This window comes from Saccostrea echinata, unplaced genomic scaffold (assembly GCF_033153115.1).
Source record: "Saccostrea echinata isolate AGI-Se365-2 ecotype Australia unplaced genomic scaffold, CSIRO_AGI_Sech_v1 ptg000045l, whole genome shotgun sequence".
NCBI lineage: Eukaryota > Metazoa > Mollusca > Bivalvia > Ostreida > Ostreidae > Saccostrea > Saccostrea echinata.
This window is the reverse complement of record NW_026889794.1, coordinates 748,043-773,389: the sequence shown is the minus strand read 5'-3', so window position 1 is coordinate 773,389 and position 25,347 is coordinate 748,043. Positions and strand designations below refer to the sequence as shown.

At 31.8% G+C, this 25,347-nt stretch overlaps 1 protein-coding gene and 1 long non-coding RNA gene across 3 annotated transcripts; one reads left to right on the top strand and one right to left on the bottom strand.

Moving 5' to 3' along the window:
* Nucleotides 1–720: 720 nt before the first annotated feature.
* LOC133201723 (uncharacterized) lies at nucleotides 721–17,341 on the top strand. 2 transcript variants are annotated; one of them, XR_009723134.1, is made up of 5 exons: nucleotides 721–893; nucleotides 2,261–2,360; nucleotides 9,249–9,333; nucleotides 14,234–14,303; nucleotides 16,026–17,341. It is a non-coding gene; the product is annotated as an uncharacterized LOC133201723 (long non-coding RNA). The 2 variants fall into 2 exon arrangements; XR_009723133.1 differs by lacking the exon at nucleotides 16,026–17,341 and having other exon boundaries at nucleotides 727–893; nucleotides 14,234–14,416.
* Nucleotides 17,342–21,111: 3,770 nt separating this feature from the next.
* Nucleotides 21,112–22,980, bottom strand: LOC133201601 (uncharacterized). The gene has a single exon (XM_061337397.1). It carries the CDS (start codon nucleotides 22,978–22,980, stop codon nucleotides 21,112–21,114), a length of 1,869 nt encoding a protein of 622 aa, XP_061193381.1.
* Between the last annotated feature and the right edge of the window lie 2,367 nt (nucleotides 22,981–25,347).

The window sequence follows — 25,347 nt, the reverse complement described above, 5'->3', positions numbered from 1 at the left end:
AAATTATGAATAACTTTTAATTAAAACATTTAGTGCACCTACAAGCACAGATCCCATGATTTGTAATATAATGCACACACAGGCATGTAAATCAAACATACAGATTTTCACTGATTAGCTAATATACATGTAGAACTAGTTTCAACTAAATACTCGTACAAATACAAAAGAAAAAAATAATTATTTTCCAAGCAAATAAAATGAAGAAATTAAAAGTTTTTGATTTTTATTTTGATTTAAAAATTATCAAAGAATACTTAAGTCGAACTTCATGAAAAAGAAAAGCTGAAATCAAAATATTTGTATCAATTTAAATGTCATGCTTGATAAATTTTGGAAATACTGACAGATACACCCTTGCATAACACATATACATGACTAAAATTGTAAATTTTTAGAGACTTTGGATATGCATGGTGTCAAACTTTGTCTCATTTTAATATAAAATGAAAAAATTATAACCGATTAAAGATATTGTGATCTGTATTGTAGCATAAATATTGTGATACCTAATATAGTATATTAGATATAGAATAGTAGACGAAAGTGTATTATCCCAGCCCTTTATATTTGCAGTGCAGTATAAAACAGTTCAATTATATAATAATGAAGTCAAGAGAATATGGACATGATTATATGTCAATTAATAGATTTTGTTTTCATTTTTGCAGGTGTGTCTGATGGAATTTGTCATTTCATTAATAAATAATGCTGATAAAGATGCAAACTTAGCAATTGTGCCAAAAAAGTGACAGCTTTGACAAGGAAATATATATCCATATATAACAGTTACTGGTACTGTATGAATGCAGTGAAAGGATCCAGATGAACAGATGAAGAGATTAAGTACAATGTACATCAATTACTTGGATGAAGAGAATCTGCAACATGGGGTAAGGTATATTTGCTGCTTTATTAGTTATAAACTGTAAATAAATTGTTAGCAGAAAATAGACACAAAAGCTTTAATTAAAGCAAATCAGGGGTAAATACTAACTTTTAAAGCATGCAGATACTCAGTGATAGACTGATAGTTTGATAGTATCATAAAAACCAAAAGAACTTCAGTGACTTTGAATTCCTGATAGCCCTAGCTGTTAATGAACTAGTTGCCCATTACAGCCTCTGGCTGCTTATGGAGTCATGACGTGATTGTTGGGGGAGGAGGAAATGAATTCCCAGTGGAGATGGGTATGAAGGTTAAAAATAGGGCCACAAAGAACCAGGTTATGGTGAGGCAGACTTGCCTCCTTACATTTTATTGTAATTATTTAACCCTTCACTCTTTATGAGTGAAATAATTCTCGAATCGGACATAAAACAACACTCAATCAATCGGTCACACTTCACTCGCTGTTCACAGCACTTGTTGCTCTGTACTGGGCACTACTGGCTCACTTAAGCAGGTTAAGTTCAGTTTGGTGTTTACTAGTCATTCCAATGATAAATAAGTCTGAAGAACATTTTTTGTGAGTCGACTGCACAGCAGTGCAACACCTAGGGATCAATTTACCTGGCATCTGTCTGTCTGTCCATCTGTCACACCTTATATCTCAAGAATTGTAAGAGGTTTAATTGTTTTTGATATTTGGTTAATATTTTGCTTGGCACTCTGACTATTTTTAAATACCATGGTTGCCAATCTTGTGACCCTTGAACTTACCTTTGACCTACTTATAAAAAAGTTTAAAGTGCCAATATTTAGCATATTTTTGATAATTTAAAAGAGGTAAGTCTATGTTATTAATAGCATTTGCACAATTTATCATAAATTATAATGAAAAATACCAGCATTATAGTTCACTTGACTTTGACCTTTGTTTTACTTTTCAAAAAATATTTTGAATGGTTAATTTAACTTAAATGTTTTGATTTTCTAGAAGTAGTGTTTTGATAATTAGCATTGATGAGCTCATGACACTCTACTTTGAAACTTTTTGATATCCAGTTATCACACAAACTAAAACTTAAATCCTATGAAAACAAATCGGGATCAGTATACCACAATGGGTGGTAATGTAGACTGACAATTGCAGTAAAGACAGCCTGAAATCTCTTTAGAAAAAAACTGTTGAAAAGATTATTGACCATTATATGGTGACGTCTCTATTTTAGTGAAAAATTCTTAAACAGGATGTAAAACGACATACAATTAAACAATCAATCCAACTACTGAGTGAGCTTTCTAGCTTGTGAACTACCAACTATGTCCAATTGGAAGTAATATTTGAATGTTTTAAAATGTGATTGTACATTGTAGGAAATAATGTTCCTATAGAAAAGTCAAAGAATGTATACATGTGAGATTCTGAAGTAGCCGTACATGATGAGTAGGAATTTGAAGTGAATTATGGGAAAAGGTATGTAATCCATTAGTTTGCTTTAAAGTTAGTGATTTTAAATCTGAACACACTGCGTAAAAGGAATTTTTCCGCCATATTCCTTTATTCACGCTATATTGTAGGGTCCCTATATAAGCCACTCACTTAGTCACTGTTCAGTGTAATCTGTTGTCACCTGTCTGTATAGACAGACTGACGTATGCTACATAGCTCTGGGTAGCAACAAAAAATTACTGTGTACTTCTTTCACGGCAGGAGAGAAAGATGCCAATGAAACTTACAACAGTCGCACAGGTCAGTGCAGTATACAAACATACACAAGTACACGTAACTGCAATAAAATAAATAAACAAAGGCAATGCAAGATAACCAGCATGAGCATGTGTCACCATTCCACTCCGATACCTGTGACAATAAAGCAGTCAGGTGTAACAAATGCGAAGAGTATACCCTGGTGCTGATATAGTAGATGATATATAATCGAATATGGTGTATGCCTATTTATGAGATGTGTTCAGCTTTAATTGATTGCTTTTCTCTGACTATATGTACCATAGGTCATAGTCATTTATGGTATATACAGTGGCGCCATGTTTATCTGAACACTTCACCTTCCAGATGCTATTTTTCGGGAATAGATTTTTTCCATGTCATTCTGTCTCATTAATCCAGAAATTCGTGTTCCACATCCGAACGGTCGATTTCTACTACAAAACGTAATAATTCATTGAAAAATGACTCGTTTATCCGGATGGTAATTTTTCAAGAAATGACTTTTTCATACTTATCTTCAGGGGTTGAAATTTTCCTGGAAATCCCACTAGCCCAGGGGCTACTGATTAGGAAAAAATTACTAGCCCAAATAAGAAACAGTTCAAAATTAATCAATATTATTTTTAACAAACTTAAGCCAAAGAGGCGTCCGGATAAACAAGGCACCACTGTATATATCTATAATACATGCGTATAAATGTACTTGCTATTAACAGTGAGTACAGTAAAATTTTCCCATTAAGTATATTAATTTTTTCTGTGTGGTTTACTTTATGCCCAATTATCAGCAGTTTCCATAATTGCCATATTTAAGTATAAGAACTAGGTTGCTATAGCAGACAAAAGGTAAATATAAAAAATCTAAAGTGCAAGGTACATTATCACTGATTGAATGTTAATTAGGGTCTGTATGAAATGTTAAAGCTATATAGGATTCACATTGTCCATCTTTATGTCTTTCAGCCAGCAATTAACACTTCAGTTGTGACAAAATAAACAAGTTTTAGTTTATGCAGTGTAATACTATACAGGGTATTGATGCATACAGTAAATGAGATCATTAGAATGGTGTATTTATATACTGTATATACTTGATATCAACAATTTTTCTCAGTGGTCTACTTTATGCCCAATTATAAGTGGTCTCCTCAATGGCCATATTTAAGTATAACATATGTATAAGTACAGGTTGCTATAGCAGACAAAGGTAAATATAAAAATCTAAGTGCAAGGTACTTTATCGCTGATTGAATGTTAATTAGGGCCTGCATGAAATGATAAAGCTCTATAGGATTCACATATTGTCCATCTTTATGTCTTTCCGTCCAGCAACACTTCAGTTGTGACACAATAAATAAGTTTTAATTTGATATGCAGTATAATATAATACAGGGTATTGATGCATATAGTGAATAAGATCATTAGAATGGTATATTTATATACTGTATATACTTGATATCAAGGGTTAATTCAATTTACTCAATTTTTCTCACTGGTCTACTTTATGCCTAATTATAAGTGGTCTCCTCAATGGCCATATTTAAGTACATGTATAAGTACAGGTTACCATTGAAGACAAAAGGCATATACAAAACTCTAAAGACCATGATACTTTGATACTGACTGAATGCTGATCTGGACCCTTGAAAAGCACTTAGTCTTAGTCTTATTTATATGACAATGTGTGGTTTGATATAAGTTAACTGAATTACCTAGGTAACCATGGTAACATATTTCTATCTGTTTTTGGATGTTTTTGCATAAGCAAGGGCTTGGGTCATGCATAAACTTTTCACATTTTTCAACTTCTTCTCAAGAACTACTGGACAAGTTTAAACCAAACTTGTCACAAAGTATCTTTAGAATAAGGATGGCAATGATTAACTGGTTTATTAACTATTAAGAAAGATCATAACCAGTTAAAATTTTCATAACCAGTTTTGTAACCAGTTACAATTTACATACTAACCACTTAGTAGATACAGTAGCTGCAACGTTATTGTTGACAACTTACACGAAAGATCATATTAGACGAACGATTCCGCACGATTCACACACGATAAAATCTGTTACACGAACGATCCTTCACACACACAATTCTACACGTTACACGATCTTACATGATTGCTAACGGAAACGCACTATTCTTCACGCAAAATAGTTCAAATTCTTTAGGAATGGATATTTTCAAAAAGAAATAAGGCTTAATACTTATTTTAGATTTCAAATAATGATTGATTTTATTTCATCAACTTTGAAAAATGAAAAAAAAAATAGAAATGGATATTTCTGGAACTAAATACATGTAAGATTTATGAATTATTTTAGATTACAAAAAATTATTTATGTAATTCTCTGACTTTAGAAAACTGATTTTTTTTTTTCGTTCTATCAGAAGATGCATGTACATGTAGGTGGACCTTGAGTTTTGATTGAATTGGATTTCATAATATGCAGAAAGGGACAAGTTTGAAAAAAATGGCATAAAATGAATTAAATTATAAGTTATATCCACATTTCAATTTGTGAATCTCTAAAATCAAGAATTATTTTACAAATCATTTATTTGCAGAAATTAAAAAAAATAATCAAAAGTAACCTCCAGAGATAACACTGATAAACGAAACCCCGAGAATCATGTCGTGTAAATGTACATTCACCGACTAAATACTTATGTAAGCATTGAGAATTATTTATTTGTAAAAATGTTTATTTTTGATCTATTGATTTTAAAAATATCTTGACCATAATTAGCAATAAATATAATTAACATCAGAGAAAAAAATCAAACATCTAAGTACGGTTTATCAGAAAAAAAATCATGCTATTTGAGGAGAACACAATATTGTACGACTTACTATATTGTTTATTTCCAAGCGATAATTAGTTCATTCTGTTTTCAGTTATGTAAATCGCGCTTCATTTCTTTTTAATTTGGATTGAAAAAAAAAAAAAAAAACAGACAAGTGAAATGCTTGTATAACAAAAACATTCCAATAAAAACTTACAAAACAAAATTTACACGTTTCTTAACGCACGATCACGCACGATTAAAACCGCAAACGATTGAGTCTGATACACGCATGATCTCGCACGTTACACGAACGATCATGCATGTTATACGAACGATTTTACACGATTCTTTTGTCAACAATAACGTTGCCGCCACTGTAGTAGGGATGGCAATCGAATACAGAATTGCAAATCGGTTAACGGTAAACCGCAAAATGTTCCGACCAATTAACCGGTTAATCGTATCAAACTACACAATGTCATTTTCTTGACTTTTTTCAAGTACCTCTATTCCTATGCACAAGAAGTCTTTAAAAAAAGTTGTTGGAGGTCAAAATCATTCAATTTGTCTTTCTTGATCATAAAACTACGCGCATATTTTTTTTCAATAGACAAGAAAAAATTCAGAAAACCATGAACCATGCCTGAGATATCGTGGATAATTTTCATGAGCGGATGTCACACAAGTTCATTCTTCATTATCACCGTAATCAAAACTAAGTCTAAATTGTATCACTTAAGGGGAAGAAGGACCTTGAGCTGAAAAAATACTTGTCATTCAATTTTTTTCATATTTTGTATATTTCTAATTTAGTATGTCCCACATATCTTAAAGCAGTTATATCAGTAGGTTTCTGACCTTATTTTAGAAATATTGATTGACAAATAGTATGCCCTGCAGTATCTAAGTGGAGTTTTAATTCTTCATGTTTCCGGGCCCAATACTGTGTCCATAATGGGATTTTTTAAGCATATATAAAAAATATGCAAGTGGACATGTATCTCTTAAAATATTTCAGAGTATGAATAGGTTTAAAATTCGAAAAAGCAATTTTATCCTGTCACACCGCATCTGGATAGGGAAAATTACGTACTTTTTGAGACAACTTAAGCAACAACAAAAACGTAATTTACAAAAAATTCTATCATTCAATATTTTTAAATTTATGTTGAAATGCAAGTCCTTCAAATTATTGGTTAACTGTAAAAATTTTGAATGGTGAAGCTGACCTCAATATTGCACAGGACATCATTACAGAGGACATAAGCATGACAAAAACGTGTCATATTTACATTTCTTGAGTACGGGAAAAACCAACTATGACGTCACACGTAAGCTAAATAAGCGAAATAAGATATGCCTACATAAGATTTCTGTCATCAGCCATGCAATCATAATTTTTATGTTCCCCGTTTCTCAAAATATTTCATCACATACTGATTATGACCTGATTTTACATAATAATACCGCCCCTGTATTCACCGAGTATGATCTTGCTGTACTAATAGATCGTGTATGACGTCACCGACTTGTTGGACGTGCAGTTTAGGGAAACAGAGGAGTGGATCAATCTTTTTCATAATTTGTTAATGTTTACATGAATGTTAAAACTTTTTACTTTTTTATATAAGATGGCAATTTAAGTTAAAAAAAAATGTCAAAAAATTATACAAGAACTGATGCTTTACACGTTTTGGACTTATATAAACGGAGATTATGACATAGATAAAAAGAGTCATGTGACCATGTGTCCTTCATCCCCTTAATTTACAATGTTTGTATTATAATCTAATGTGATAGATAACTGCAAAAGATACACACACACCAATTCATGGTACTCAATGGTGATTATTATCATTAAAGAATTAGAGGACAGTCGGGGTAACGACATGATGTTTTAACAGTATACATATCTCAGACTGACCAATTACCCCGCAATTTTAATCTGGAGAGCCATAATGACCTCCCACTCAGCCTAAATAAATAAATGAAAACGCTAAATTAAATGTTTAGGTAGGAATTTCTATTTTGAAAATGAATTTTAGTACATTGCCTTCAGTTTTACATATATTATAATTTTTTTTACGACTAATCGATTGCAGATTTTCTAATCGATTGCCATCGTTCCAACCGAGTAATCAGTTAACTGGTTAGAAATTGCCATCCCTAGTAAATACTTGTTGTATTTGTATTTACTTTTTCAATAATATTTTCATTTTTTGAAATAAAACTTGTAACATGTTTCAAACTGAAATGTGACAATCAAGCAGTTACCATATCTTGCCGAATAAAATATGCATTGGTTTAAATATGCACCACCTTTTTCAGCCTGATAACTTGGGGAAAATTGCAGCTCGGTTGTAAAGATTATTTGCTACAAAATCTTATTTCGTACAGGGCACAAGTTATTTAAACATTAAGATTTTAACAGACTTGAAATTTCTTTGACAATAACTTAAAGATAAGTCACTTGACATATGTGTTGTAATCAACACACACCCAAAGCTTAAAAAAATGAAGAACGAAGGTTATAAATCGACCTCTCAAATATGAAACAGGGCTCTCAATTGTCTATAATTGGGGCTGTTCAAGGGCCCCACTCCCAATTCAAAAAAAGGTGCCTTTTTTCCCAATAAATGTGTTAATTTTCCCAATAGTAATTTCTCCCAAAAATTAAAGAAAATATAGCTGGATATATACCGGTAATAACTTAACATGCTATTCATATTCCTCTGTTTTATAAAACAAATTTAGTTGATAATGAAGACCGGAAACCCAATATATATGATTTTAAAGTACGTATAATGGTTATTCCAAAATTTCCTAAAAGGTCTTTATTTTCCCAATCTTCCCAAAAAGCAGTGTGAAAATGAAAACAATTATATGTACAGCAAATAAGAAGTGCCCTATCTTGTCAAAAATGTGATTGGAATAGATAGACCATTTCTTTATCCAGGTGAATATCATTACCACTACATTTTCAAAATGGTAATTATTTACCGCTACATACTCATTACCGCTGCAAAAAATGTACACATTACCACTACATTTAAAAGTTTACATTGCGAATACATTGCCTCTTTCATTAGCCAATGGATTATGCATGTACAGATTGATACAAAGTACATGTACAACATATCCAAGCATAAGACCTTTTTCCACTGCTCACCATGGGAGACGAAAGTAGGGCTTAACAGGGTGGCTTTTTCCCACTTTTTTTATAAGTCCCCTACCGGTGAAACCAGAGGGAATTATAGGTTTCCTCTGAGTCTGTCCATCTGTCTGTCTGTCCCTCTTTCAGTCTGTCCCATTTGTTTTCCGCACTTTTTTCTAATTGCTTGCAGATATTGAGCTGAGTTTTGGTATGTAAGTGTATCTTGATGAGTTACAGTTCAAGTTTGCATTTTGTTATGCTTCTTAATCAATGATTTTTAATGGAATTGTGGCAATTCAATTTTTAGTGGGAACCAGATTACACTTGCAGGTAGGGGACTAGTATTGCTAATGCAATACTCTCAAAATGCTTGTTTAATCTTAATTATAGTAGGTATTTAAGTATGCAAGTACAATACTGTACATATAAATGCTTGTTCAAACTAAAGTTTTTCTCGTAATTTCAGCCCAATGCAACAGAAACTAAAAATTCAAGAACCTATTGGTAATTAATCTGATGTTTTTTAAATAGATTGATCGAAAGTACATGCAATATAATTCATACTATATAAAGGTGCAGTGTTTAATTGATTTGTTACAAAAAAGAGCAATGACCATATCACCAATGCTAATGTAGTGGTAAATATTTTCAATATTTAATAAGTTCCACATTTTTTTTTTCACAGTGAAATGGTAAAAAAGAAACTGCTAGCGCTACTGTGCAGACTACCATCAATCAACATGATCAACAAAATCAAGTAATCCTTCTGAGTAAGTGACCTGTAGTATTATCTGTTTTCACCTAGGGCAGTATGAGAAGGATGAAAGTTATTATACTCAATACACAAGTTTGGAGATTGTAGCTCTTCAACAAGAGAAACACAAAAAGAAGCCATATCCGCATGAAAGTGGCAGAGATTGTTGATAAAGTATACACAATCATGATTAAATAAATGTCAAAATGATGGCTTAATTAGGGCCTTTTAAAATGTAATTAATATTAAAGAAAGATGATACATGCATATTATGTCAAGCAATGATGATTTTGGTGATCATATTGAGCTATACTTTAGTACTACAGGTTTTTGGATGCTTGAGTCTCTGATTGACAATATATATGTAGGTTTTGGAGACCAGGTCTTCCAATAATCTGTCAGAATTCCCATGGGTACCAATTGCAACCTGTTGTTAGGCTAGCAGACCTCTTTTTATATTCATATGAAGCAGAATTTATTCAAAATCTTACACATGAGAAGAAGAAAACACTTGCTGTGGTCTTGAACTCGACAGTGAGATATATCGATGACATATTATCAATTAACAATAGTTATTTCCATTCATATGTCAACTATATATATTATACCCCAGTGAGCTTGAAATAAAAGATACCACAGAGTCTGACACATCTGTTTCATGTTTGGATATTATTTATTTCCATCCCTAATTAAAATTTTATAAATTGATTATGTACATGTAATATTAAATGCATGTTTCTTGGAAAGTAATGTTTTAAGTGTTTCCTTACTACTATTAAGGATTTTCATGGTATATCAGATTCTTGTTTATTATCCTTTTCTAAGTGATACTTTTCTCTAAGCAGTAAACAGGCAGTTGTATCACTAATGATAGGTGGAGACACATATCAAGTTACCTACAGTTACAGCCAAGGTTTTAATGAAGAATCATCTGGAGTCTGGCAGTGAGAGTGACAGTCGGCAGTGGATACTCACTCCTCTAAGGCACCTGATCCCACCTCGGATGTTTTTGAGGTAGAGGTTGCACTGCTCAAATCATAATTTGAATGGACTTTTGAGCTTAAATACTATTCGTTGTCTCCATATTTCGTTTTATAAAATCTAGTTTTAATTAGGATGATTGAAAACAAATGAATCATCAATCCCTTTGAGAGAAGACACTTCCTAGATTGTACAAATTTATTCTAAAAAAAAATAGTGGAATCTTTAAAATTATTACGAGGGGAAAGAGTCAGTGTTTCATTTAGAATCCTGACGTGCAGTGATCAGATGCCTATATATTAGAGATCCATTTTTCTTTCTTCGTATTATTATAAGATTTTTCCAGTGTGTTTTTTTCCCAGATATTTTTGGTATTTATTATTTTAAATTTTGAGCTGATTAGTGCATCCAAATAAACAGTTATAGACCAGTATATTGAACATGTCCTACTAGCAGGTTTATGAAATATATGGAGATAACAAACAGTATTAAAGCTCAAAAGTTCGTTCAAACAATACAATTCAGGAGCAGAACAATACGGACCTCTAAAACATCAGAGGTGGGATCAGGTGCCATGGAGGAGTGACCATCCCCTGCTGACCAGTCACACGCGCGGTGTGCTTCCTGTCATGATCCGGGAAAAATTAGAAAAATCTGTATGCAATTCAGTGTGTAAATAATGGCCTGGAAATTAGATTTAAAACGTCAATCAGCACTTGACTTAATGATAGATTGTATTTTCTGACAAGCAACAAGGTCATTGTATCGACCATATAACTATTGTAATGATGACTTTAAACAAGACTGATGATATTCTTGTTTCATCAACTTGTTTGTCAATAACTTACTTTGTTTTAGAAATTGTTCATAGGTAGAGCATGCTCTTGCGTATCGAATCAACAGAGAGATATGAACCCTGTATGCAGGTGATGAGGGTATATTGCTGCATAAGTAAGGGAAGTTAATGATTGAAAAGTTAGTCATAAAGGTTTGTTGTTAGGTTACCATTAACCTCTTTTTATAGAAAATTATCAAAATATGAAACAGATGTGTCAGACTCCAGGGATAGACTTTAACTTTCATATTCACTTGTCCTTTGGGACAACAAATTTTGACTTGTCCAAATGCAAAACTTGGTTGCCCAAACCTTAGAAAGAAGAAAATATGGGTAATTTAGTTTATGTGCAATAAAGTACTTTCTATTGGCAAGTTAACTGCCAAGACAAATGTTGATGTGTCAGTTATCCTACAATTGTAAATTCTGTACATGTATACCACTGTCCTTTCATTTATCCTGAAAACTTGCACTGCCATGCAGCAATATATATTTTCTTTAAAATAAAATTCATATTTTAAATATGTATATATATATATTATTTTGATTTTTTTCTCTGGAAAACTGAGGCCACACTAAAGGAAAACAGTTGTTATGTTATGAAACATACATATCCTGATCAGAATACATTGTTTGCCGAGAATAACTGGTGTTCTCTGAGTGAAAAAACAAACTATTCTTGTTTAAGAAACTATTTTTGATATGTTCTTGGCAGAAAGTGTTATTGTTTTGTTTAAAACTAATGCAAGATATGAAAAAAAAAAGTTTTTGTCTGAAATATTCACTTGCCCAATCGGACAAGTACATTGGCATTTTCACTTGCCTTAACTGGGAATTAACTTGCCCCGGGCAATCGGACAATGGTTAATGTCGATCCCTGGACTCTGTGGTATCTTTAAATTATCAAGCTCATTGGGATAATTGTGTTGAAATATGAATGGAAATAATTAATATCGTGAAGTCACGTGTATCGGACGCACTTTTTTTTTTCAGAAAAATTGTTCAAAAGTGTGGGTGCGTGCATTACATAGGAACTAAATTCAACCCCTTTTTCTGGACATTTTTTCTTAACTCTTATGAGTGATTTTCACTGTTACCACATTGTAAGTTTATTACATATTATTCCCCAATTCTTGAATGATAGTCACGTATGACAGATCGCTGATAAATAAATCAACAAACAGAAATATAAAAAGATATTTCCATTAAAATATTATTCAAAATTAAATATATATATATATGTATATTTATAATAAATTATCTTTTTCTAACTTGGATATCATCACTGCCAAATTTAACTCCTCTCGACCCTAATGTAGGTCATATTTGTTTATATAACAATTTCCAGCCATTTGGTTTTGAAACAACTGCCATTTTAAACAATACACTTGTAATCAGTAAAGTTTATTTAATGATAAATATTTTACACACCTTTTTAGTTACCTGGTATCACTTGTATACATAAGTGTGACATTAATTACGCTTGGGATGATTTGTTTACGTAAACACAGACACCTGCTTGGAATGCATTTTCAGCACAATATTGTAAAATGCTTAGGGTTATAGGGAAAAAAAATACAGAACTTAATTTTTAATTTATACCAATCAAATAACAATTAAAATACAGACTATACTTAAATACTTATAAATAAAGCTTATATGTAAACTGAATTTTCCAAGAAAATTAGAAGTTGTATCCTACTTTCGTTTTTGAAATAATATGAATATTTTAACTTTTTAAACTTTTTCTTTGGAATAGTTGTGCTGTGAAAATAAGAGATACATCCGCATTTTTGGGGTAGCGTTTTATCCATAGGAACTGCATTTTTCTCAGGATTTTCCCCCCAAATTTGGGGGTGTGTCTATTACAAGACTACGGCCTTTACACCTGACAATATGGTACTTCGTCAATATATCTAAATTAAAGGTGACAGCATGTATTTTCTTCTTCTCATGTATAAGATTTTAAATAAATTCTGCTTTGTATGAATACAAAAATAGGTTTGATAATAACGGAGCACAATTGGTACCTATGGAAATTCCAAGAGATTTTTGGAAGACCTTGTCTCTAAAAACCACATAGATATTGTCAATCAGAAACTCAAGAATCTTTTTAATATCAACTTCAGAGTACTTGTGTGTACAATCAGTGTTTTTTACAAATAATTTTGCAAATGACCAATGACAAGATAAGTTAGTTTTTGAGTTCCACTTTTAATGAAAAAGCAGCTGTCAATAAACAAATCTCTCGTCCATACAAAAAACAAAAAAGCATACCAAGGGTGATAATCTCGAAACTTAAGCATTGATCTGTTCGAAATAATTTTTTTTTATTGACATACGTTTAAGGATAAACAACAATACTTGATATCGCAATTACTTAAATTAGCGGAACTCTTTCACGGAGGTAGGAAACGTCTGTTGGATGGGGGCAGTGTACTATTGAATGCAATGCATGATCGATCATTGTGGAATTTATAAGGACTGATAAGAAAGAAATCCTAGAGAAATATCTTGCTAAACATGCGCTGAACCAGCCTAATAAATTTTTGAGAGGAGCTAATCCTGTATGTTGCATTTTTTACGATACTTTTTACTAAGCGGACTTTTCTTATTAAATTCTAAATGAAAATCGTTACTTTTGAAAGTTGATAAAATACTCTAAACTTTCCTTACTTGACAAATCTACTATTTGGAGTTCAACTCTTGGCAATACATTGTAGTTTCGGCATAATGATTATTCGAATCATTCCATTGTCACCACTGTAATGTTATGCCCCAGAAATCTTGTGAGATTTAGAGCTTCCTCGACTCCCATGCTAATTAAAAAGCGGTTGTAAGTAAGATAATTGCAAGATACTCGCAATACTACGTATTGCAAAATACTGGTACTTTTAATTCAATTCACATGTGCTCACCTTTAAAATGCATTCACAATTCTTTATAAAGTTGGTGACATTATGTATGAAAATATAAAGTCTAGTTACATGTTTAAAGTATGCTTGTGGTACATGTATGCATTTTTTTTCTTGAACAGTAAAGGAAGGGATGAGAGAGTTCATTGAGTGCCATAAACTTTCATTTGTATGTTATTTTTTAGAGATGGAGTAGTACACAAGCACAATTTTTTTAAAGAAAGAAAAGTCAATGGAATGAAAGCCAAAGAAAAGGTGAAGTGAATTGTCACTCATTATATTTTAAATTTAATGTGGACATGGTCATTATTTTAGTTATGTCATAACCTTCTTGTCAATTTTAAGCAGTGCAGACAGATGCATTTCTTATTGCTTTGAATAGAATAAATTATCAAAAAAGTTTGTATATGTTTTTTGATATAGAATTTATATTTTAAAAAAAATTATCAATTACTGCAGTTTTGAATTTCAGTACACTAGAAATTTTTCTGCCCTGCCATGAATATGGCTGGGGCATATAGAGTTTGTCATGTCCGTCTTCCGTCCTTTCAACCTTCTGTCTGTCCTTCCATTCCGCTTTGCTTTTAGCTCAGTTCAAAACTAAGTTTCAAAGAAACTATTCAAGATATTTTTATCAATCTTCATATGCTGATACGTATTGATAAGAGGTATTCAATTTCATCAACGTACCTTGACCTTTCCTTTAACTTTGACCTCACTTTTCTTAAATTAGTGTTTAGCTCAGTTTTAAAGAAACCATTCAAGATAGTGTAATCAAACTTCATATGCTGATACATACTGAATCAACATTTTTTTACCTTGACCTTTCCTTTGACCTTGACTGTACTTATCTTAAATAAGTGTTTAGCTCAGTTTTAAAGAAACCATTCAGGATAGCGTAATCAAACTTTATTTGCTGATACATACTGATGAGAGCTATTCAACTGAATCAACATTTTTTGATTTTGATTTTTCCTTTGACCTTCACCTCACTTTTTCTAAATTAGTGTCAAACTTCATATTCTGATACAGACTGATGTAAGGTATTTGACTGTATCAACATTTTTGACCTTGACTTCATTTTTCTTGAAATGGTGATTAGCTCAGTGTTAAATAAATGGTTTCCATTCAAAATATTTTTATCAAACTTATTTTGCTTATGCGTATTAGTGAGAACTATTCAACTGCATCAAAAATGTATGACCTTGAACTTTCCTGTGACCTGGACCTCACTTTTCTTAAATTTGCATTTTGCTTAGTTTTAAAGAAACCATTAAATATAATTTTATGTGAGCTTATGCACTTAACAGAATTTGGTGGGAATTTATCATCTATATCCAACTTTTTCGATTTCAATGTTAAAGAAACTATTTTAAGATATTCTCATCAAATTTCATACACTAAAAATATTTTTATGTTGCATTACTAATATGCCCACATGGTGCAGTGGTTAAAGCTCTAGAGTTGCGGAGTAAGGAGTTGATCCTTATGTCGCTGGTTCGAATCCCACTGTGGAACGTGGAGACCGTATAAACCGAGGTCCCATGTCACAGTAGGTGCTGGCATAAAAAGATCCCTCACTGCTTAATGGCCCTTAGTGCCGAGTATAGGTCAAAATTTGCAGCTCTCCACCGGCAAGTGGTGGCGTCTCCATATGAGTGAAAAATTCTCGAGAGGGATGTTTAAACAATAAACAAGCAAATAAATATTAATATACCCTCAGCAGGGCATTCATGTCCTATGGATATATTTCTAGTTTTGCCCTCTTTTACATTTGTACATGGATATACTTTTTATTTTTGCTCTGTAAACAACAACAAAAACATTATACCATATAATATGCACAAAATTATATGCTAGGAATGTATTGTGAAAGATGCATTTCAGCTGACAAATGTAGCATCTTTAAGCCAGCTTTTTAAAAATTTTTCTGAATGACTTTCAGGTACTTCTTTTATATTTGCAACTCATTTATAGGGATGTATTAGTATGGTAGCCTGTCTGCCAACACCTTGTAGATGAGATTCTAGCACATATTGTGTGAAATGGTTCTCTTAATTGACATGAGAAGGTCACTATTTTTTATCAAGATAAAAATTACTTGTATGTCTTGTAATAACATTATTTAATATATCCCTTTCATAGCACACATGTTCGTTTCAAAGAGAAGAAAACATTTATAATTTTTCAAGGTCAATAATCTCATGGATGAAATGCAAACTGTACTATTTGAAATAGGTGGTATAGGTATTTCAGAGTCTGTATTACAGCTTGCCATTTTATTGTTGGAGGGAATATTCTCATCAAATAAACTATGTAAAGATTTGTTTTTTAATACAAAGTATTTTTATAAGTAATAACTTCATTTCAACTTACAATGAACAGTTAATCAATGCATCTCACTTTGTATCTAATGCATTTTTAGAACACAAATTTGTGGTTTAAAACATGTTGTAATAGTTTAATAATGCTATTCATTTTTTTTAATTGACAAGAAATGAAAATGTAATGATTATTTCAAAATAGTGTTTTATTCCTCTTATGTATATTTATAGATATGTAAAAGATTGTTATTTTTATTGATGTTATTTTTGTGTACAAAATACTAGTTATTTATTACTTTATACAAAACTAATGTTGTGAAGATTGATAATAATAGAAGTCCTTATGCATATATTGAACAGTATACAAATGTCACCAATGTAATACACATTTACAAATAAAATGAAATTTTACATGACTTGCACATATTTGCATTATTTGTTACAGTTATAACAAATCTAATTCATTGTATTTATTGTTTCCAATTTTTATTGTCTATTCAAACATGGAAAAATTATATGTGTAATGATGTTAAAGACACAAGAATATGAATTAAAATAAGACTGTATGAACTACCTTTAGATTTATGAATTCAGTAGACAGTGACTGTGACAAATGTGTATTTAGGATAGAGATCTTAGACATGAGAAGAAAAGGGGTTGTTTTACAAACTTTTTTTTGCATGGGGAAATATGGACATTTTTATACAACAACAAATGAAGTTACTGGAATTGTGAAGTCTACGTGTCTTCTGTGAGTAGACATCTTTTGAAACAAAGGTAGCTTGGGGCCAGAAATATTCTAGACCCAGTAGTAATGGTCTTTTGCACAATGTCATAGTCACTGTATATCAAAGTATTAAATACTTACCAATAATTGTTTGTAACCTCAGAGTATGATCCTTACACAGGTTAATACAGGTCAAGGCCATAGGGTTTAGAAATGTAATAAATATTCAGATAAACACATAATTCTGTTTGTTTATTTGTTTGTTATACATCCTTCAAGAATTTTTCACTAGTATTGAGACACCACAACTTGCTGGTTGAGGGCTGCATATATAGACCTGTACTTTTGAGCAGTGAGAGGTCTTTCCTTGTCCCAGCATATACTGCAACAAGGGAATTTGGTTTCATTGGAAGAACCGGTTTCCATGTCCTTCAGTGGGATTTGTACCTATGACTTAAGGAACAAGTCCTTACTCCACTACTCTAGAGCAAATGCTTTGACCACTGCGCCAAGCGGGCAATCACATTATTGTTATACTAGATGTAAATCAAGGCGAAGGGATAATTGTGACTTGGGGATGTATAACAACCCTGCATCAAGTTCAATTTTTGACCGCTATAAAATAACTTCCAAAGATTATATTATCCTAGGGTTCATTATGCTCAGAGTGTATGACATAAATTGGATATATAAAATTCTAAAATACATTTTTTTTTTTTTAGAAAAGTACAAGGTTATAGTTTCAAGAGGTCATATCTAGCATGTACAGGTGATTGTGGCTTAGATGATGATTCTATACCATAAGTCATCATGTGACTACGACGATTTAAATCAATGTGTTACTTTGGTGGTCGATGAAATATTTTCTTAACATAACAATTACTATCGGTCATTTACTATATTTCCATAAGATTCAGGACATGAAAATTTGTCTACGAATAGACATCACCCTATTAGTTCCTTCTAGTTAAAATAAGGAATCATCATACTGGGTTTTAAAGTGCCTAATATTTTACTTAAGATAAATGCAAATTGACCAATAAATACTGGTATGAGAAGTACATTTATGCATGTGTAGTTTTTTATTTAAATAATTAAAAAAAAGAAAATGGTCTACATAATCACGTATATATATATATTCTGGTCTCCTTTATGCATTATATATACTTGGTCTACTTTAACCCTTCGGGATCCTCATAAAATATATACATGTCTACCTTAAACCTCCAATGTATTTACAAAATATTAAGGAGACCAGAAATGTCGTATATTTTTCAGGAAGCAACATTTAGGGCTGAGGGGGTAAAATTTTCATTATTGAAGCCTATTAGAATATATTTGGGTGAAAGTGTGAATCAGAATGTCTCAAATAAAAGAAATGAAAAATGTCTACTTAATGCCTCAAAATAAGTGCGGTCTACTTTATGCCAAAGTCCACCTTATATATATATATATATATATATATATATATATATATATATATATACCAACACAATTTTGAGGTGATGAAATACTGATACATGAGAACTTAAGTCAAAATTTTAAAAAATTCCTTCTCTGTAATGTTAAAAAAGTGTATTTCATAGGAAATTGTACAATTTTTTTTTTAGCTTAAAACTTCTTTTGGAAATATCTAATGTTTTCTTTATATTTGTACTTCTATTGATCAATGACTCTCTTACTGTGGTACAGACCTCAATGTGACCTCTACAATTTTGGCACCATGGCAGCTGGCTCTTAATAAACAAACGTAGGCGCCTATGCAAATGTTTTGGAACCTGGCAAATTTTTATGCTCCAACTTAAATTCTCTGAGTGTAGTGACCTACTAGTAAGTAGAATCTTCTTATTATACTACCGTAAATCTGGAAAATGTTTATTGTTGATAAGTTTTTCTTTTTTTTTTCGTGCAATGCATTTGCAAAGTTAACTTTCGTAAAAAATAATCAGGAAAAAATAAAAGTAAATTAAATGCAAAAGAATTTAAATATTACGCATTATTTCGAAAGCAAAACTCCATTTTTTATCAGATTTCGATCATTCATCTCTTTCCCTTAGACTTGGATCTAATATAATATTCTTTTAAACTTAAATGAACTGGAATATTTTTATTCTTTATCTCAAGATTTCTTTACATGATTTTATCATTAAACATAAATTGTGACCTGACACTATGTAGACACTATGACTATATTGAATGATACTTTAATTGTCAAACATATGACCGCAGCACCTGTTCAACTTACTTCGTTTTACAATTATCGATTTTCTAAAACCCAACATTACCTGGGGCATCTATCCCTCTAATGATATGTTCGGAATCTTTTATTTTTCGGTGTTCTTTATATTATGATACCCGAGGAGTTCGCAGTATACGTAGCTTTTGAGAGATTTAGTGAGACTACAACGAGACTGTTAATGGATCAGGTAAATTGTTCACGAAGTTTAGCCAAGAAGCTACTAGCACGCGGAGACATGTTATACTACGTTTCAGTTTTCACAACTGTATAACATCAGTGGATATGTATCTTGATCTCTTTCTAGAATTCTTCCAAACATTTTTCGTCAGTAATTCCTTATGACGTTTGTTTTTGGCAGTTAATATTTCCGCCTTGCTTGCTGGCTTTAGACTAAATCAACATGCTATATTAGGTATCAACGTGACTTATAACCGACAAATCAGCTAAATGAGTTGCATGCATCGCATTATGTGTTACAAATGTCTACGGATACTACAGGTTTTTTACGCTTAGAAAACTAAAAGGTCATAAAGGTCCGGAAACACTTTTTTTATGGTTTTCAACAGAAACACACCAAAGCAATTTCCTGACTACTGCCAATTTTATTAATGAAACTGGTTCTACCCTAAAACCTTTGAATAGATCAACCAAAACCACATGTGGAAGTTAAATATAATATAAAAATAAGTGATCTATTCTCAATTCTTTTCAACTGGGTCACGCGTGCACTGACTCAAATAACCGAGTGTCACATAAAAGCAGACCTGTACAAAAAATTAAAAAAAAAAAAAAAACCTAGACATAATTACATGTATGTACGCAAAATTGTGTTTTGGCCTCTTGTTTGGAAAAAAACCGCGCCATTGGACAATATTGGTAAAAATGCTTACAGTTCCTAAATTTGAGTCACTTTAAAATGGTCGCCGATTTGGCAACTTATGGAGAATATGTAGACGCCATTTGGAAATTTTAGGCGACATGACGACTAAATTTAGTACCTATTTAGAGCCTTGCGGTATTCAAAATAAATCTTTTGACATATGATTGACCTTGTCATTGACGTTCTTTAATGTTGTGGATTTCCATTCTAAAGGAATGCAATGGAGTGGTTTAAAATTTGTATTCAGTTTACATAAATATAAATAAGTACATTGTACTAGTATATGTCATTTCAAAATTCATTCCATTGTGTACATTGTGTACATTGCCATCGTATTACTGTTGCGCATGTTTTAAAAATGTATAAAAGTATAAAATAAATTGATATTTTTCAATCAACTTCAAAGATGTTCAAGGAGACATCACAGATATAAGAGTTGTTCATGAAATGAAGAAAAAAAAAACTTCATGCAAAACAAGACGGCAATCATAAGAAGTACAAATAAAAGGTGCAGAAATGGCTAATTTAATATTATCAAAAAGTGAATAAATATGCTTTTTGTGACGCGAACAATATCTGCATCCTTTAATGACATTAAGTAACTTATCCTTTTTAATATCATTACTTACATAGAATCAATCAGCATGTATTTCTGTGTTTCTAAGTTTCATCCAATCCTACATTCAGGGCTAAAGAAGTTCTAATCGTAACACAACGTTCCCCTCTCCCTCCCGTTGTAGGATAATGTTGAATTAATATATTAATATACTTACAGAAAATATGACATGAAGTCCCCGTGTCGAAAACGAGATTAAGGATAGTCATAATAAGAACACCGGGCACAAACACCACCTTTTTTTTTAAACATAAAAGCTAATACATAATAACTTAATTCATGTAAAAAGTACATCATATAATAAAACGTTGTTCTCAGTTGCAATTAGTAATTTATCATTCAAAATAGATATGCTGATAGGTCTTTCTTCCACATGCAATCTTTCTTTATAATTCCCTTCAATGTCGAAAACGGCAATAGATGAATTTTCAAAATCAGAGATAAATATATTATAGTATTTATCAAAAGATATTGATCCAGGATAACAATATAAGGTTTCGATTAATTCGCCATGCATACCTAACAAATAAACACATCGATTAATCATGTCTGAAACAGCATATAATTCGTTCGGAATACAACAAGCATGACGTAAGAAATATCCATTTGGAGGAAGATCTTTCATTGGTATTTCTGTCACAAAATTATTCTTCTGGAAATAAATCACTGCATTTGATGTCCACATCAATTGATTCAAACTTGGAAGGGATGCAAATACAGCGGATATGCCGGAGAGTGTTTTTTGCTCAACGAAATCTCGACTAAAAGATGTCATTTGGTTGTTCATCGACAGACAAGATATGCCATCTTCCCAAACAGAAACAGCTAGTGGTTGGTATCCTAGGACAGATTTCAATATTGTGCCAGATGAAAGGGAAACCATTTTTATTTTTGCATTAACTTTATCTACAGCAACAAACTGATTGTCATCTACCCATGCAATCCCGCTATATATTGGTTTCAACGTTTTATACATGTCATCCGTTTCTGTTAAATACAAAATTCTAAGCAAATTGAATTTGTATTTTCTGCGTCCCACTCTTACTTCTGTATTTTTGTTTGTGATTTCAAAGTCTTCTTCTGCTGTCTGCACTGCTTTTGAAGAATGAGATACGAAATCAGACAGGTTTGTATTTTCATCGGATTCCTTAGGAATAAACTTTCCACAAGTTTCGCTATTTGAAGACGTTAATGGTGACTGGGATTTGTTTTCTAGTAGTTCTACTTGTGACTCTGTTATTTGAATCGTTAAATTTGGTATGTCTTCCAAAAGACATTTATCTGAACTATCAGCTTTTGCAAGGTTTTGCAACCTTTCGTGAATGTCATCTAATAAATAAACAACTTCGCAGTCCCTTCCCTTTTGCATCAATTCAGAAAACTGTAATGATTCTTCAATATTTTTACATTCTTTTGATATCTTTTCAAATCCATTTTTAAGAGACTGAGTTCTCGGTGTCATTATATTCTCTAGCTGCATACGTATTTTATTTCTTCCTCTATCTATTTTGCTCACAGCCTCTGAACACTTTTTCGTGATATCGTTTTGTATTTGAGTTTTCAATGTGCTAAGTTTACTTCGTTTGGATTTTATCAAGTCTTTGTTTTTTTCCAAGGTGTATAATTTCAATGTCATTTCATTGTGTAATTGTTTTATTACACTTTCCTTTTCTTTTCTTACGTCTGAAATGAGTCGAGTGTTATGACCCTTGTGTTCCCAGATTGCGCAATCACAACATGCTGCTGTTTTGCATGTGATATAAAAGTATCGCAGCCCCTCGTTTGGGTGCAAGTGGCAGTTTTCTAAACACTGCGAGGATCTTATTTCATCATTGCGTTGTCCTGTCCGTATTTCCCTCAAAGACACTACTTTATGGTCTTTAGTGATGGTGGTATATGTGTGTCTTGATGTTGCACACTCTTCACAAAGCAAATCCAGACACGTGAGACATTGAGAGACTGCCGGTCTAATGTCTCCCAAAATCTTACAAAAGGAACACATCAGATCTGTGCATTCCATCTGTGTTTTAAGCAGATGGATCATGTTTTGTAGGTAGGTATTGGTTTTGACATCATCTAGATTCTTTATAAAGGTTTCAAAGCATACTGGACATTTGGATGGTTTGTTAGCACTATGCTGTTCCATGTAACTTAAAATGCAGGTCTTACAAAAAGTATGTAAACAAGGCAATGTCTTTGGATCGGTGTAAAACTCGGAACAGAGAGAACATTTCAGGTGACCATGTAGTGGAAATTTTGATTTTGAGTCCATTTCGATGAATTACATGTCAAACAAAGATGACGATGAAAACTTCTGTGTACTCAAGGAACTGTAAAAAAGTATTATGCAGATCAAGTTATGACACGAGAATCATTAAAAGAGAATTGAATTTTGATTGTTTCTACTAATACAACCTATCATTAAGTCAAATGCTGACTGACGTTTTTCATACTAATTGTTAAGCCATTATCTACACACTGCATTGTCTACGGATTTTTTCTGTTTTTTTTTCTGATCATGACAAGGAGCACACGGCGAGGATGTGATTAGTTGGCAGGGGATGCTCACTCCTCCATGGCACGTGATCCCACCTCTAATGTTTTTGGAGGTCCGTGTTTGCTCTGCTCCCGATTTTTGTATTGTCTAAATGGACTTTGAACTTGAATACTGTTCCTTATCTTCATATTTGATTTCACATAAGACTGTAGGTTTTAATTAAATATGCATCAGAATAAAAATCACTTTGGCTGAGAGAAAAACTGCGAACGTATGTCAAATATATTTCGCTATCGAAGCATATCATATTACTGTTGGCACACTGACTAACATACAAAAAGCTGAAATATATTTTAATCGAAACAATTCATAAAAATTAAAAGATTGAAAGATAACATTATCTGAAATATTTAATTTTTCATTTTTTGAAATAATAAAGTAAACATGAAGTCGGATTTCAGAAATTTTGAAATACACTTACAGAATAATCAAAGAAATACTTCAAGAACTCTTAATACACAGATTAACAAGCAAAAGCTTTAAGCTACCAAGAGAGTCGCTAAAATGTATCAAGGCAATAACTATAATCAATGTACAGAATGTACTTCGTGGATCGAACTTTCAATCACTTAGAGAAAAAAAAACCCATTTCATTAAACATATTAAATGATTCCATGTTTTATTAACAACAATTATATTACAGTTTACGAATGTTAACTCAGAATTCACTGAATCCATATCTACTTGTATATAACAATTAATATTTTTAGAACAAAATTTACACATTCAATTAACAGACTTTTTCAAGAAATGAAGATATATTGAAGAAGTCAAGATAAAATTTATATTGTTTTTTGCCTGAAAATTGCATATTTTGTACCATTATCTCAAAATTTACATCACTGGCCTCAAAGTTTTCTTTCATAATTTTACACTACATGATACTTCCCAAGCCAAAGCTTGATACAAGAAAATATTTATTGCCTATTTAGATTTTTAATACCCCAAATCTGATATTTTTTAGTGCAAGAAGGTCACACAGTAATTTTCGCGCATTAATTTGCAGGATTTTTTCAAAAGTAAATATTCAATCAATCTAACATGAAATAAAAATATATTTATTGCCATGATAACATGTTACAATATATGATTAAGGTTATAGAGATTAGCCTTTATGTTACAATTTAAATGCAAAAAGGTCAAGTTAATTGTACGGTTGCTCAGTAAGACTCACACTAACCCCCAGTTTTCTTTGCGCTTTTGAGTCATTATATATGAGTAGTTATATCTAAAATATCATTGATATAATTTATGTCAGGAGTGACATACCTTAAATTGTTACTCCTCCCCTATACTAAAAATTGGGAAACAAATGTGCATGAGAGTGCAAAATGTTTTATATTAAGAATCTTACAATGTTTTTCTCTAAGCCGAAGTGAATGCTGTTTTTTTTTTTTTATTCAAAAGATCATATTTAAACAAGAAAAAAATTCTGATCTTATTTTAGTAAGATTGTCTTTGTATGTATGTATGTATACTATGGCTAAATTACTTGAAAGTTGATTTAAAAATGTTAAATCGAAGAGATACAGAATACATGTCAGTAAATTGTCATAGATTTGTTTTGAAAAATTCCGTTGCTTACCCTCAACCGGGTACCATGAACTTTAATATGGCGTCTGTACACTTTCCGATTATATGAAAAGGTGAAAATAGATAGGAAGGTATGGCGACATGTTTTTGTTAAACTTAAGTTTAAAATAGGTAGATCACACCTTTCAAAATTATATGTCACATTTATCATACCTTCGCTAGAATACGCTTCTATTGTTTGGGATGGCTGCTCTAACCATGATGCCGAAAAGCTTGAAAGAGTTCAACTATCTGCAACTATGATTATTACAGGACTTCCAATTTTGTGTCAAGAGAAATACTTTACTCTGAAACTGACTGGGAAACGTTGAAATTTAGGCGCTATGTCGCAAAAATGTCTACTACAAAATTCATAATGGTTGT